Here is a 15,981-nt window from a genome sequence, read left to right as displayed (position 1 = left end):
CCCAAAATACCTGAAAAGAAAACCTTTTTATTATTCTAAAGCTATCAAATGCTAACAGAATTTAACTTTATAAAACATATTTCACTGAATAAACATTTGCTTGTTGCCTACTGTGAAGTTAGAACTACAGTAAGAATAGAAAAGTCAAACCAGTTTTGTATTCATGAAGCGTAAAACCTGAAGACAAAAGATACCTGAGATGCTATTCTGAGTATCTCACACTGAGCTCCATAATATTTATAGTGAAAGTTGAAGGCTGTGTTTCTGGCAATTACGAGAACCCTACTGTATGTATACAGTCACGTAAAATCAGACTTTTCTTTTTATCGTAAGTATGGTAAGGAGTCTTTTAAAAATGCTAACCATTTCTATTATAGTGCTTAAAGAAAATCTGCTCTGAAAAAAAAATCGCATTATATACAAGAAAAAACTTAAGTGCTTTCTCTAAGAACCTGTTATATAGTTCAATTGTCTAATCCTTTTAATACTTTCATCTTAAAAATTTCTTAAAGAAAATATGCTTTAAAATACCTATGAGATTTGTTTTAATCTCTAGGGGGCATCTGTATTTACTGATTCAAGCAGGTTTTTTAAAAAGAAGAAAAAATGTTTCAGTACATATGTACACAGGCCCTTCCCCCTTGACAAGCTAATATTTAACTGTAAAAAATCCACATACCAAATCTCAAAAGGAACACTTGACTAAATTCATCTTTTTTTTCCCTCAGTTCTACTCTTACATGGTGTTAGTAAAACATACATATACTTTACCTTTGCTGCTCACCCCCAGACTGACCGTAAGTTCCAGAATCTAAAACACATAAAAAGAATTTTAAATCTTATTTAAAATTATGCTTCCCTCAAAAGCTGACTTTAGCTTTTACAGATGAAATCTGGTAAGAAAATGTAATAAAAACTACCTACGGAAAGAAAACTACTTAAAATTACTGTGTTAAGGATTTGCTTACAGTATACGTCTTTGAAAAACAACTAATCTATAAATGGCTCCTAATGGTCACAAGAACCAAGTAAACCAGTATAAAACAATCAGTGAAAAATCCATCCTTTTAACAAAAACTCAAGTTATCTTTATACACAAAAAGGCATCTACTGAAACTAATCGAGATTAAAAAGAGGGAAAGACACACACTCGGACAAGATAAATCCCCAGGATTACACTGACTTGTAAATCCTCACCAGCCCAACATACACATCATTTCCCTGTACTGGACTGCTCTGGCTGTCCGCAGCAACAACTAGATCGCTGAAGATTTTGGTAAAAGCAGCTAAGTTAGTTGTTAATCTCCAACTTTACTACGGTTTCAGGGACTTGGCCAATCGGTATACCAACTCAGCAATACCTACTTCCAGTTTCCTTTTTGGCAATAAAAACTACAAAGGAAGGCATGAATTAAATAATGTTAAAAAAAAAACTTTTTCTGAAAAAAAAAAGCTTTTCTCGGTATCTCAAAACATCAGTTGTATCAAAAACTTTTAAAGAGGCCCTATCCTTTGGGTTTTTGGAGTCAAATGAATGACCTAAGTTTATTAGTGATGAATACGAGCAATTTATATGAAATATTCTTTCAAACTGCAAAAAATAACTCCATCTGAAACTGCTGTCCCCTAAGCCCAATCTCATCCAACATGAAACAAAATCATTTGCTGTCAAACAATTCTTCTGAAAACCCACCAGAAATCAAATCAGTGACATCTGCATTCAATTCACATAAAGCTACAATATGAAAACACTGCCACTGCCAGTATAAGTAGATGACATGAGCTTCACCACTTTTTTGCAGCAGAGATCTACAATCAGACTAAACAAGATTTTTTTTAAATCCTTAATCATAAGAATATTGATTAAAATCCTAACTACTTCTATGAATGTGAAGAACATAAGGCTGAAACAAAGAAAAAATTGTATCACCACCACACCCATGATAAAATAACCATAGATTTATCACTAATAACCAAGTAAGAAAAGCACATAGAATCTCATTGGACCATAAACAAATTAGACACATCTACCAAATGAGAAAGAAAATTCGCTTCAACTAAATCAGAAACTGAAAAGGATTATGAAGTGTGGGGGGGCATGTATGAGTAAAACTTAAGGTACCCTGGTGATAAATGAAACTTTAGCTTCAATTATACGCCAAGGCATGGATGGGGGGGGGGGGTTCTCCCACTGAGGATGGTGTTCAACACCTGTTTATTTCCCTTTCACTCAAAATTATACAAGTATACAACACATAGGTCATGTGACCCTGGCTCAAATCTAAGTATGTGAGTCCATAATTTAACCCAGTCACTTTGGTCCTCTGAAATTTTAAATCTGACTTTCTTCATTGGCTGACTTTAAAACTGGTAGAAGATATATTAACCAGTTAGTATGGCCCTTCCTTATATTCATTAGAGAAGTTGAGTTTGTAAATGTTATGGCATTTTAAACTACTGCTAATTAGGAGTACTCTACACTTAAGCCTTGTGTCTGAATCCATGATTTAGAAATGTTTTTATTTCCAAATGTATAGGGTTTTGATTCTGCTGTTTTCTAATTATATTCCATTGCAGCCAGAAAAGGTATTCTCTCTATTATTCCTGGTACTTACTAGGATTTGCTGTTTCTCGCTTTTCCCCTTGATAAGTATTCTACTTGCACAAATGCCCCTTACGAGCTTGAAAAGAACTATATATTCCCTAAATGTTGAGTAAATTCTCTAACTCTAGATGATACTTGTTGGTTATACCATTCATACTCTTAACATTTGGTCTGCCCCATCTATTAATTATAAAGAAAGGTATGCTTTAAAAAAAAAAAACTCCATTTGACCAGGCTTGTCATTTATATTTCGTTGGTTTCTATATTCTGAGGCTCTATTGTTAAGCAAAAGTACAGGTTTATTTTTTTTTTAAGATTTTATTTATTTATTTGACAGAGAGAGTGATCACAAGTAGGCAGAGAGGCAGGCAGAGAGAGAGAGGGGGAAGCAGGCTCCCTGCTGAGCAGAGAGCCTGATGTGGGGCTCGATCCCAGCACCCTAGGATCATGACCTGAGCTGAAGGCAGAGGCTTAATCCACCGAGCCACCCAGGCGCCCAAAAGTACAGGTTTATATATCCGTGATGAATCCTCTTTTAACATTATATCATGATTAAAAAGGTCCAAACTTTATTTCGACTAGTAACATAACAAAACAATCTTCCTTTTGGTAATTGATTGTCTGGTTCATCTTTTTCTATCTCGGTACTTCCAACATCTCTTAATCTTAGGCTTTAGGTGTATCATTTCTGAACAATTTTTTTCCCAATATGAAACTCTTTGAATTGGCATTTTCTTATTTTTACTACTAGTTTTCATTTATTCCTATGCGCTTTATTAGATTTTTCTACTTACTAGGATTTTCTTTATCCTTTTAACTCCTTTCCTGCCTCATACTAGATTTTCTTTACTCTTTTCCCATATTGCCTTAGAAGTTAAACATTCAATTTTTCTTCTTTTTGCTTCCTTTTTAACTTCCAAATGTAATCACTTTAATCTTCAATGTTCCATACTGTTAATAATATCTGCCTTTTATTTACTGTGTTTGCTCCTTCTACTGTTTTTGCATTCTACTTCTCCTTCCTGGATTTACTTTATTTTAGTTCTTTTGGCAAAGGCCTGAAAGTGGTACTCTTAGTCTTTAGACTTAGGATCATTTCATTATTTTTCAACTTCTTAGAACTTTTAAGTCTACCAAACTTAACCGTTTCCTATTTTCTTCTGATAGGTAATTGGGATTTCATAACCTACAGTTTCACATCAATGTATCTAGGTATGAACTGATTTTTATGTCTCGTGTTTCAAACTACTGCTTTTTGAGCCAAAATATTTACCAATTTTGGAAAAATCTCAACTGTAATATTGATCCCATTTTCTTAGGAGACATACTACATACATACTATATGTATGATAGGACTTCTCCATCTGTTTTTAAACCTTATTTTTCATCTTCTGAACTAAACTGTGAGTAACTGTATCTGTCTTCCACTTCACTAATTATTTCTTCTGCTAAGTCTGCAATTCAACTTAACCACTGTTTCTATTTCATACTAGGTTCTTTTTAAAGCTATATGGTCTTTCTTCATAACATCTTGGGTCTTAGGGTTGATTCCTTCCTTTAGGTTTTTAGTAATGTCAAACTTAATTGCTTTCAGATTAACTATTAGGGTTCTAACACCATTTGCCATAAATTCTCATTTTGGTGAACTGTTTCCTCAAGTTCTACAATTGTTTAATGTGAATCTACCTTTTGCAAGGCTTATTTTTTCTAGAAGATTCCTGTGACCTAGTCTGTGAAATTTCCCCCCAGAAAAGATTTTTCATTTCTACCAGGAGCCCCAAGGTTATTACAGGCGCAGAACCAATTTTTATGTTAATTTCTTGGCTTAAGTTTTCCTGGACTCCCCATTAACTAGCCCAAATGTACGCCCAAATTGTATGAAGCATAGTTCCCAGGTTACAAATTCTCAGGACAGAACTTTTTTACTCAGGACCCAAGCTTCCTTGTTATCTGTTATGCTGATACAAAGGTTTTTTCTAGTTCACTCTTTCACTGAAGACAATCTTTTAAACATCTAGATTTTATGTAAGGTCTCAGTTCCCATTATCTGGCTCTAACAGTCTCAAGGCTTCATTTCCTTGGGTACTTGGGTAATAAAACCCAAGTTTCAGGGCACCTGGGTGGCTCAGTCAGTTAAGTGTGTGCCTTCAGCCCAGGGCCTTGATCCTGGAGTCCTGGGAACGAGACCCAAGTCAGGTTCCCTACTCAGCAGAGGGCCTGCTTCTCCCTCTCCCTTCCTCCTTGTGCTCACTCTCTCAAATAAAATCTTAAAAAACAAACAAAAACCCCAAGTCTCTAAATGATGAGACCTACATCTGCCTCTTCAGGGCAACTGTCAAGCTAGCCCTATGCTGGCTTATACTTCATTTCTAGCAGTTAGGTCTTCCCTTCCCCCTTTTTTAAATAAATTCTTGCATTTCTGATGTTTGTAGATAGAAGATTTGAATTTATTTTGGTCTGCCATACTGCCAAAATGAGAACTACCTTAACTTTAATTTTTGTATGTATAACTGGTATTAGATTTGATTCTAACATGAAGGTGTCAGATAATTCACATTTGTAAACAATATATGAATGAGTATGACTTACAATATTTATAATTTTTACTTATTTATTGACTACGTAAGCACTTTTATTTTATTAGGTTTGTAAGTCTGCTGTCAGGCATCTGGAGTGGTTGAGTTTGGAATGTTTAAGCATTTAACTAAAGTTAATGCAATTAGCTGTTTACAGGGAGTTTACTGTTATATTTATTAACTGAAACATTCACCAAAAAAAAAAAAAAGTCAAAAGCATACTTATTTTTACATAAAGTCAAAATATTTTTATACACATTTTACAAAATGTATAAACACTATGTAACACTAAGCAGAACTTAAAGATTCTCGCTTTAATGGACATAAAATTTAGGAACAATCAAATAAGGTCCTTTTCACATGTGAAAGCCAATCTTGATATTTAAAAAACTTAATTTACAAAGTGACAAATTAATCTAGTGTCTTGGTACTTCAAAGATCAGTACTAATGGATAAATGAGCTCACACACTAATATGACAGCTGAAAATCCTGGATTTTGCAAATGATAACCTCTAAAATTTAACCTTCCATAAAAGCTATGCAATCCTATTAAAAACAGCCATTGTTTTACACCAATAAAGATGTTAAAAATCAACACACGCCAATAGTTTTTAATGTCCATTGAAACGGTCAATTTCCCCATGAGGGTAGGAGAATCTTTTCATTTTTTTTTTTTTTAAACCATGGATGGGTAACACATCTCCTAAGGATAAACTTCTACATACTTCTCTGGAGCTTTACCAGACTTCATTCCAAATTATGTACCTGGTAAAAGATGTACCAATGTCTACTTGGAGTAAGAAACTATTTTTTTCTTGGAGCAAGGATTAAATATTTAAAGAGAAATCCTGTGCAGTTAAAAGCCTCTTTCATCAGGTAGGTGCCCTGTCCTACAAAAACTCAATCCTCAGACGTAATATTAAGGTTAATCTAAGGAATATTAGTTATTCTCCTGTCCAGCCAGTCCTGTTAATTTGGCCTCATCTCAGCCTGCTACTTGCTTTTTGTCACAGATTTCCATCCTTCCACAACACTGGATGGGGAGTGGGGGCGGGGGGGGGGGGTGTTGTTTGTGGGGTTTTTTTAAATACCAACAGGTCCTCCCTTAAAAAATGTAAAAGACTGTGCCAGCCATCCCTTTGATCCCCATCATATGGCTTCAAGGAAATGTTCTGCTTTTCCACATGAAATGTGATCTCTAATGATGTTTTCTAGCAAGCGGATAGCTGGGTCTTTGCAGCCTGGGAGGTACCCACAACAGAGAGGACCTTGTGTGTTAGCTAGGACTGCTAATCTAGGAAACATTCGTGTTCCAGACTTTATGTTCGGGTTTATTAGCAGGACCTAAACTGACCTAAAGAGATCGATGCTTTTTTTTTTTCTCTTCCACACCGCGGGGGATGGGGGTTGTCTACCACTTTAAATGTTTCGTGTAACACTGCCTTTCCTTTGGCCTGTATGCTTTAAGGTAAATGACACATGTACCTACAGGACTCTATTCAGACCAGAAAAGGCTCACTTGCAGGGCTCTTATAGGAGATAAACAACTGGAGAAGGGAGAAAAATGAGAGGAGGGCGAGGAGGAAGCTGAATTACATGCTAACACCCCCACTCGAATCGGTAGAGGGAATGACGATAAGTAGGATTTTGTGCAAGGCAACGTCCTTTGAAAGGGCTCCCAGAGCGTCAAGACCCCCACCTGATGAATGGGTGAGTCAGGAAGGCCCAGCTCCACTTCACAGATGGGGAAACTGAGGTACGAGGCGGCGAGATGACTGGCCCGAGGCCTCGCTGAAAGATCTGAGGCGGAGCGGAGAACCAGAAGCACCGATTCTCTCAGGCGGATGCTCTAATCACGGGCTTCCCCCCGCCCCCGTGATGGCGTAGACGGCCTCCGCCCCCCCAACTCACACACCCTCCCCGGGAGCCGCACGTCTCCTCAGGTTCCAAGGACAGGGTCAAAAAAAAAGGGGGCCCGAAGCGCTCCCGCGGAGATTTGCAGACGGAGAGCGTTGGGAGCGTGCGTCCCTTCAGTCCAACATGGCGGCGGCCACGGCCGCCCCCCCACCCCAAGCCTCCCTCAGGGCCGGAGGCTCTCCCTCAGGGCCCTCCGGTGGGCGGGAAAACGGCCCAACCCCGCCAGGCCCCTTCTCGTCGCTGCCGCTGCTCGCTGAAGGAGTCACCTACCCGACATGACTAACGGCCGCAGCGCGGAGCCCCCAGAGCCCGCCGACAACAAGGAATACGAGAGCCCGGCGGCGCGGCGGCCGAAGCTGTAGTGAACGCGGCGCGGCGGGCTGAGCCCGACTGCGGGGCCTCCGCAGCCAATCAGAGGACAGTGGACGGAACCACCGTGCCAGCGCGCGAGGGGTGGTTCTGTACGAGTACCGGCCTCTGAACCCTGAGGTCTTCAGAAACTCTCTCTGTTCTCCCCTCCGCAGGCGGTACCATTATTGAGAGGGAACCGAGAGGAGAAAGTACCAATGCAGCCATTAGCATGGGGGAGGAGGCTGAGCCTACTTTCTCCGTCCCAATTACAGTCCTGTTTCTGACTTTTATAGCGTCTGACAGAATTCGAGGTTAGGAAGCGAAAGAGGGGAGGGGTTATAAACACAGACTATTTGGTTAGAAAAGGCCTTTCTTCCCGTGAAATTTCGAGTGGTATGCCCTAGTTCGCTCAGCTTTGGTTGCAGACAGCTGGAGCCACCTGGGGGCGTTGGGTGTCGGCGAGCTCGGGGACGAAAGTCGTGATCGCCTCCCGGTCGAACTACCTTGTCAAGTAAAACACAGACTACAAGGTGATATGAAACAAACGTCTGCATTAAAGCGAAACCACACGCAAACCCGGTCTTGAGAATATGGTGGGTGGGAGGTCGAGCTTTAGATTTTAGTACTGTTGTAATGGCCACCTCTAATTATCAGGCACCTTACATCATCTCATTTAATTCTCACAACACACTGATGAAATATTATCCCGACGTTACGGGGGTGATTATTCACTTGCCCTAGGTCGCACAGCTAGTACATGGCCATCGTGGAATTCGAATCCTAGAAACCAGACACTATTGCCTGTGGGTTTAACCATTGGGCAGCACTGCCTAGTGTGGGATGGAGCTCTGGAGTATGAAATGAGGCCTGAAAGCTCAGAGAGCACACAAGGACATTCCCCCCACCCCCTGAGGGCGACGCAACATCTAAGTCAAGCCAGAGGCAATGAGCGGAAGCAGACCAAGTGAAGTGGGGTAAAGGGCTTTGGACTAGCTGTAAAACAAGTAATTCTGTATGTTTGGAGTTTACCCTCCAGGCGAGAATGGTAGATGAGGCCAGAAAAGTGGAATGCTAAATAATCCATACCTTGCAAAATACAGTGCATTAGGATTTGTGCTTTATCTTGAGGGCACTGGGAAGCCAGAGGATTTTAAAGGAAGGTCAGTCACATTTGCATCTTTAGGCCGCAGTATGAAAAATGTATAGAGATGAAAGGTGCCTAAAAGCAGGGAGACCAACTGGGTGGCCGATGCAGTCATTCTGGTGAGAGATCACCACCGCCTGGACTTAGGTTTTAGCTGTGGAGATGGAGTAAGTGAAGAGAGCCTTGAAATAGTTGTACAGTAGACTGGACAAGATCTGGTGACCAGTTTGGGAGGGAGGAGCTAGGGGAGAGTGAGAAGTGAATTCTAAGTTTCCCACTTAGGGGGTGGTCAGATAGTGGTACCATTCACTGTGGTAGGGAAGAGGAGGAGGAGCAAGTTGGGGGTGGAGGTAGAGGGATAAGTTCAGAATTAACACCTTTGGGTCAGAACAAAGGCATGAGGTCATCTCTCTTTCTTATACGATATCGAGGGTCACAGAGCTCTCTGGATAAGTCCAAACAGGCAAGGTTAAAGGAATAAAAATTCCTTTATGACTAAAAGTGATTCAGCTGATCAGCATGTACATTGAGAAAGGTAACCCAGAGGAGGAGATAACAGACATGTGCAATCGCAGGAAAGGATTGGGTTAGGGATGGGGAAAACTTCTAGATTGTTCTTCCTCTTTATTCATTTATTTATTGATTGCTTGATTTTACAATTGGGTGCTTTTTGTTTTTGCTTTGTTTTGTTTTGTTTTTTGACAGACAGAGATCACAAGTAGGCAGAGAGGCAGGCAAAGAGAGAGGGGGAAGCAGGCTCGCTGCTGAGCAGAGAGCCTGATTCGGGGCTCTATCCCAGGACTCTGGGATCATGACCTGAGCCAAGGGCAGAGGCTTTAACCCACTGAGCCACCCAGGTGCCCTATCTTTTTTTTTTTTTTTTTTTAAGATGGAATGCAGAAAGTGTTTCTCATCATTGTTCCCTGAAGTTTGTACCTTCAATTCATTCATTCATGCATGCATGCATTCTCAACTGCCATCTTCTGAGGTCTACTGGACGTCAGGCCCTGGACGGTCTGGAGGTAGAGAAAGAGGAAGCACCAAAGCCCCTGCCCTCCAGGAGCTGCAGTCTCATAAAAGGGACAGTACAAACCTTTAATTCCAATAACTATGGAATGTGCTAGAATCAGAGGATGCAGAGGGTGTTCTGAAAATAGAGTAAGAGCATCTAATCCTCAGGAAGGGTGGACAGGGTATTAAGGAAGGCTTTGTGAAGGAGATACCTTCTAAACTACATTTTGAAGAAAGAACAGGAATTGGGCCCTGGATGTATATCAGGAACAGCATGCTCCAGGCAGAAAGGGCTGTATTTGCAAAGACTACAAGAGAGCCAAGTGCCGGTAATTGGAAGTGGCTCTGGCTGGCGACTCTGGGCATGTGCAGGGGTGGACAGTGGTTATAAATGATGAGTGAAAGAAGTACACAGAGGCCACATCTTAAAGAGCCTTGTGTGCCTGGCAGGGGGGTTGGATATTAAATCAAAAACAATAGGGAAGGGGCGCCTGGCTTGCTCAATCCAAAGAGCATGGGGCTCCTGGCCTTGGGTGGTAAGCTCAAGCCCCATGCTGGGGGTAGAGATTACTTAAAAAATAAAATCCTAAAAAAACAAAAAACAAACAAACAAAAAACCAGTATGGAACTTCTGAGGAATCCAATCAAAGGAGTGACGTTTAGTTTTTTATATTCATTATTTCTTTTAATATTCTGGACAGCCCTGTGAAATAGGTGTTGCTGTTGTCCACATTTTGTAGAGAGAACACCAGAGCTCAGGAAAATGAAATCTCTTTACCAAGTTCACACAGCTAATTAGGGACAGAAATGGAGCTCACATCCAGGCTTTTGGACCAAGCCCAGGGTTCTTTTTACAGTGTCCCTGGTCTCTCAAACATGAAACACAGATCTCCTCACAAGTCTGTATTGCCCTGGGGCTTCTTCCCAAGGGCCTTTCTCTACCAGGAACTGACTCACAGATTGAGTCCTGTACCCTCCTGTCTTCTAGACTTTGCCTGGGGATAATTATCAGGAACCAAATTTAATATTCACCCAGTCGTTTTTCAGGCTATAAGATCCTGCTCCCTCTGCATTCCCTCACTCTGCTCAGTTAGGGAAGACAGCAGGTACATTTTACACGTTAGCTTTAGCAGAATGTACTTGGGAAAGTCTTAGCACTGGGCCTGTTTGCCCTTGATCCATTCTTCCGGTCCTCTCTTGGAGAGCTAACCCCAGCCGGCTACCTTCCAGTTTCAGAGATTCCCTCAGGTGGTAGGTTCCAGGGAGAATCAGCCAATGAACAACCTGGTGGAAAATCAGAGGGCTGAAGAAAGGGAGGAGCCAGAATGCGGTCTCCTGCTCCTTCTTTGCCACCAGTAGTGTCTCAGGCAGCAGCTGTCTTCTCCAGAGATCCTTTCTATCCGCGACCCTGGCTCCTGAGATCCTGTAACCCTTCCCTCCTTCGAACCTTCCCTTCATCCCTCCAGCCTATGGCTGGGAGAATCTTGCTGTTGAAAATTTCTTGAGTTGCCTCCCTCCCCCGTTTGATTTCCCAACTCTTCCAACACGGTTGTAGGGGCTTGTAGGGCCCTGTAAGGACGGTGAGCTTTGTTAGAGTGAGAGAGGAAGCCAGGAGAGGGAGCCATTTAGCAGAGCCACGATAGGATCTGGCCTGTATTACTGGGGTTGCCCTGGCTGCAGTCTTGAGAATGGACCCTAGTGGGCAAGGAGGTTATGGCTCCCACCAGGGTCAAAACAAGAGCACAGTGATCTTTTGTCTCTTTTGAAATCCTGTGGGACTCACAGTTGTACTACATCATTCCAGGCTTGCTACCTGATTAGAGGCTAATTTATTCTCTAGTTGGGTTGCCTAGTCCCCCTGTGAACTCCGCAGTGCCTCAGGTAGGGCTGGAAACAGTAGGCACTAAAAACGGGTGTGGGGAGGAGGACAAGGAGGAAGCTTGTGTTGAATGAATGAATGAATGAATGAATGAGGGGAGAAATGGGATGACTTCTGTAAACTCCTGAAGCTCAAAGACCTTCTCTAGGATCTTCTTGCATCTCCCACAATACACGGAGTAAGTATTCGGGGAGCACTGTTCAAAGACTGACAGCCTGCTCTGTGTCAAGTGTCACAGGCTGGTAAGCAGTCCTAGCCATCATCAATACCCTCCCACCCCCACCCCAGGAAGTGTCCCTGGAACCCTGCTCCTCCAGCCTTCCTAGAGAGCAAGCCTCCTGTGAAGATTTCCCTGAGGCTCTGCGAAGTAGGAATCGGTTCCTTGTAAATGACCGACTACCCCCTCCTCTGGACGGTGGCAGGCACTTCCTGTTTGGGGTGGAAAGGAACCAGACACTTTCCTGTTAGCAGGTCTTTTAAGCAAAGCAGCAGATGCTGAGCAGGTCCTGGCCAGCCTTTCAAGCCAGATGCCTGGCTGTTAGACAGCCTTTATGTGGAAGGGAAGTGGGGCACAGTGCCAGATTGGCTAGGCTTTTATTGTGCTCCTTGCAAGTCCCCTGGGTCCTGCTGTGAGTAAAAAACAAACCAGAAGAGGCTGTGCCCTGTAAATCGTGATGAGGATTGGGAGAGATGGGCTGCTCTGAGACAGAGAGCATTCATTTTCTGGCAAGAAGTTGCTCCTGTGGCTGTCCCAGGGCAGGCTTCTGTATGTTGTCTGGAGATGAGCATCTCCCAGTGTGAAACAGTGCAAAAAATACAAGCATGTAAGCTTGTGTCTGTGCATCCAATATCTAGCACTTGATAGGATTTTGACTGTGAATAATTGTCTGGTTGGCTCCCTCTAGCAAATCAGGGTAACAGAAAAGGCAGGAATTATTGTTGTCCCATTTTCAAGTTGACGCTAGTGGACTTGCAAGAGATAACAGAGTAAGAAAAAGTCCAGGTTCAAACCCAGGTCTGTCTCCCTCCAAATTTCTTGCTTTTTCCAGTCTCCCATGAACACATGCATGTGTGTGTATGCACAGACAGGCAGACAGACAGGTGAACCAGTCTAATGAGACTGGAAGGTGAACCAGTCTAATGAGAGCACATCCCCATGTGCTAGAGAGAGGAAATTTCTCTTCCAGAGGCAGAAGTGGTTCCTAAAGACTCAGGGCTTCTAAAAATGAATCACAGCTAAAAATGCACAGAGGTTGTAGTCAATAATGGATCCAAATTATCACAGCTAACCTCCTCACAACTCTGCGGAACACCTCCTCTTCAGGGCTCCCAGGCTAATCCCATGTCCTCATTCTTCTTATTATTATTCCTATTATCGTCACTTGGGGAGGCTGGTCATTCTGTGAGCGCCTTTCTTCAGAGCCCCTAATTCCTTCTGATAAAATCTGCTTTGTGCTCTGCACGCTTCCTGGGAAGGAGGAAAGGGCAGAGACAAAGCTAATTGTTCTTCATATTATGAAGAGAGAAACTGAGGCCCAGAAAGGGCCTTGTCCAGGTCCATACATCCTGCTTGACTCAAAGGGTCCTGGTCAGGAAGAGGACTCACTGGCCAGCTGTTGCCTTCTGCAGAGAAGAAGGAATGGCCCAGGCAGCTGCCAGCCACTCCCCTGGGCATGCAATGTGCCCAAGCCCTGTCCACTCTGGGAGAGCTGGGAGGTACTGTGGATTTGAAATGAGCCCCAATGCAGAGAAAGAGGGAGGGGAAGCAGCTCTTTTTGAAGAGGAGGAACAGAGAGGACTGCTAGCCTAGCTGGGTCAGGAACTTGCTCAGCCAAGATAGGGAGGAAGGGAAGAAGAGAGCCAGACACTTGGAAAACCTAGCCCTCCTATCTTCCCCTTGAACAATGGGGTCTAGTATTTAGCGATTTGGTAGGTCTGAAGTAGAGCTCAGGAATTTGAATCTTTACGTGCCTCCAGGTGATTCAGTGCAGGTCCTCCAGTGATCTTGTGACTTGAGGTGAGATAGCATCGAGTTTAAGAGCTCAAGATCTGGAGTTATACGATCTGGATTTGAGCCCTGGTTCCATCACTAGATTTATGACCTCCGACAAATGATATAATCTCTCTGTGCCTCAGTTTCCTCATCTTTAAAATAAGGATTTGGGGGCACCTGGGTGGCTCACTGGGTTAAGCCTCTGCTTTAGGCTCAGGCCATGATCTCAGGGTCCTGGGATTGAGCCCTGTATCAGGCTCTCTGCTCAGCGGGGATCCTGCTTCCCCCTCTGTCTGTTTGCTGCTCTGCCTACTTGTGATATCTCTCTCTGTCAAATAAATAAAATCTTTTAAATAAATAAATAAATAATGATGCTTATAATAGTAGCTTTTTTACAAGGAAGCTGCGAAGAGTCAGTGACATGATTTATGTAAAGCACATAGCACATACATGGCACGTGTTAATTTCTCAGCAAGCATTAACCACTATTATTTGTTCCAACTCCTCGTTCCCATCCCTACCCCCACTCCCACCAGAGGAGGAAATAATGGTATTGGATTAACACAGGGACTTGTCATCACAGGATTGTTTGGTCCATGGCTGATCCAAAGCCATTCTCCCCCCAACCTCATCACTCTTCTGATGCCCTTGCTGTGGACTGAGCTTCTTCCAACAAACTATCCTGCCTTTCTCATCTTCCTTCCTTCCTCAGTGCCCTTCTCAGATGTCAGGCCACCCTCCTCCACCCTATCCAAAGTGACTTGGCTCAAGATGTGTCCTGGAAAGTGAAAGCGTACAGCAAGTCAGTTGTGGAGTTGCATAGGCCCCTGGATCCCTAAAGAAGATCACAGAATTGGGTATTCTGGGACTTATGAGTAAGCTTTGGAGGCAGAAGGGAACTGAAACGGTTCTAACCATGGAAACATGCCGTCTTTCTGGGAAATGGAGACATCCTGTGCCAAAGCATGGTTGAAGGCCAGGATGAGCATGTGGGCAAAGGAAGCTCTTTTCTGCATAAATTCTTGCAGGCACTTCCAAGTGCAAATTCTCAGCATCTCCAAGGGACCACAAACAGAGATAATGTGGGACAGGTGAGGATCAGATGAAATAATCTAACTAAGAACACAAAAGGAAAACAGAGGAAGTCAATGTTCATACACAACCGTGGTGCTAGTTTTCAAGGTCCAGGGACCACGGCTAACCTGGGATGCAGAGAAAGGCAGAGTCAGCTCTCCGAGTGGCTCAGTCCTCCCAGTCTCAGCCCTCCAGGGAAGCACTGCCTCCTGCTTTCCCTCTCTTCCCAGTGCAGCTGATATGGACACCCTCTGGCATGGGCTGGAGAGAGGGATGGAGAAATCCTGCCTGGAAAGAGAACTGGCGGATCTGGGACTGACTCCAGCTTGGCCAATGGTGTCCTTGCCAACTGGTGCTCCTCAGAGCTCCCTGCCCTAGATCGATACAGAGTTGTATCTAGCCCTTCAAAATCCAGCTATTGATGTGGAGAAAGGGGAATCCTCTTGCTCTGTTGGTGGGAATGCAAACTGTTGCAGACACTTGGGAAAACACTATGGGGGTACCTCAGAAAGTTAAAAATAGAACTATCCTGTGATCCAGCAATTAATTGCACTACTAGGTATTTACCCAAAGAATGTAAAAATACTAAAATGCATACAGGCACCCCAATATTTACAGCAACATTATCCACAATAGCCAACAGCCAAAGTGTCCATTGATTGATGAATAAAGAAGATGATAAATATATATATAGTAATATATGAGTAATATATTATATATAATCTAGATTATATATAATACAATTATATAATAATATTATAAAATCTATGTTATTATAAATATAGATTATATAATAATATATTACTCAGCCATAAGAACAATACAATCTTGACATCTTAATGACGTGGATGGAGCTAGAGAGTATTATGCTAAGCAAAATAAGTCAGAGAAAGACAAATACCATATGCTTTCACTCATGTGGAATTTAAGAAACAAAATGAATGAGAAAAGGGGAAAAAACAAAAGATGCAAACCAAGAAACAGGCTTTTAACTTAGAGAACAAATTGATGGTCACCAGAGGGAAGGTGAGTTGGGGGACGGATGAAATAGGTGATGGGGATTAAGGAGTGCCCTTGTGATGAGCACTGGGTGTTGAATCGAAACTTCGATTCAACACGCAGTGCTCATCACAAGGGCACTCCTTAATATATACAATAATATATTGTACACAATATATTGTACACTTCTTAATCCCCATCACCTATTTCAATATCCTGAATCACTATATTGTACACCTGAAACTAATATTACACTACATGTTAACTAACTGAAATTTAAATAAAAACCTTAAAAAAAAAAAAAAACACCTGTTTGGTCAAGGACAGCATATACCCCATTATACCGGCAACCTTCAGGCAACACAGACACACACTCTCTAGGGTCGCTAGAGAGTTAAACAAGGGGGTTAAGTTAAAGAAGTTAAACTTGA

At 42.5% G+C, this 15,981-nt stretch overlaps 1 protein-coding gene across 1 annotated transcript in view; it reads right to left on the bottom strand.

Moving 5' to 3' along the window:
• Window positions 1–7,493, bottom strand: part of TAF15 (TATA-box binding protein associated factor 15) — a 28,278-nt gene extending 20,785 nt beyond the window's left edge. Inside the window, exons 1-2 of the mRNA XM_032320592.1 lie at window positions 7,370–7,493; window positions 772–811 (exon numbers count right to left, since the gene is read on the bottom strand). Coding sequence (XP_032176483.1) covers window positions 772–811; window positions 7,370–7,376 — 47 coding nt within the window. The 5' untranslated portion in view covers window positions 7,377–7,493. The remainder of the gene's footprint in view (window positions 1–771; window positions 812–7,369) is intronic.
• Window positions 7,494–15,981: the final 8,488 nt, after the last annotated feature.

The sequence above is a fragment of the Mustela erminea genome, chromosome 18 (genome assembly GCF_009829155.1).
Source record: "Mustela erminea isolate mMusErm1 chromosome 18, mMusErm1.Pri, whole genome shotgun sequence".
Lineage (NCBI taxonomy): Eukaryota > Metazoa > Chordata > Mammalia > Carnivora > Mustelidae > Mustela > Mustela erminea.
This window is presented reverse-complemented; position numbering and strand designations above follow the sequence as displayed.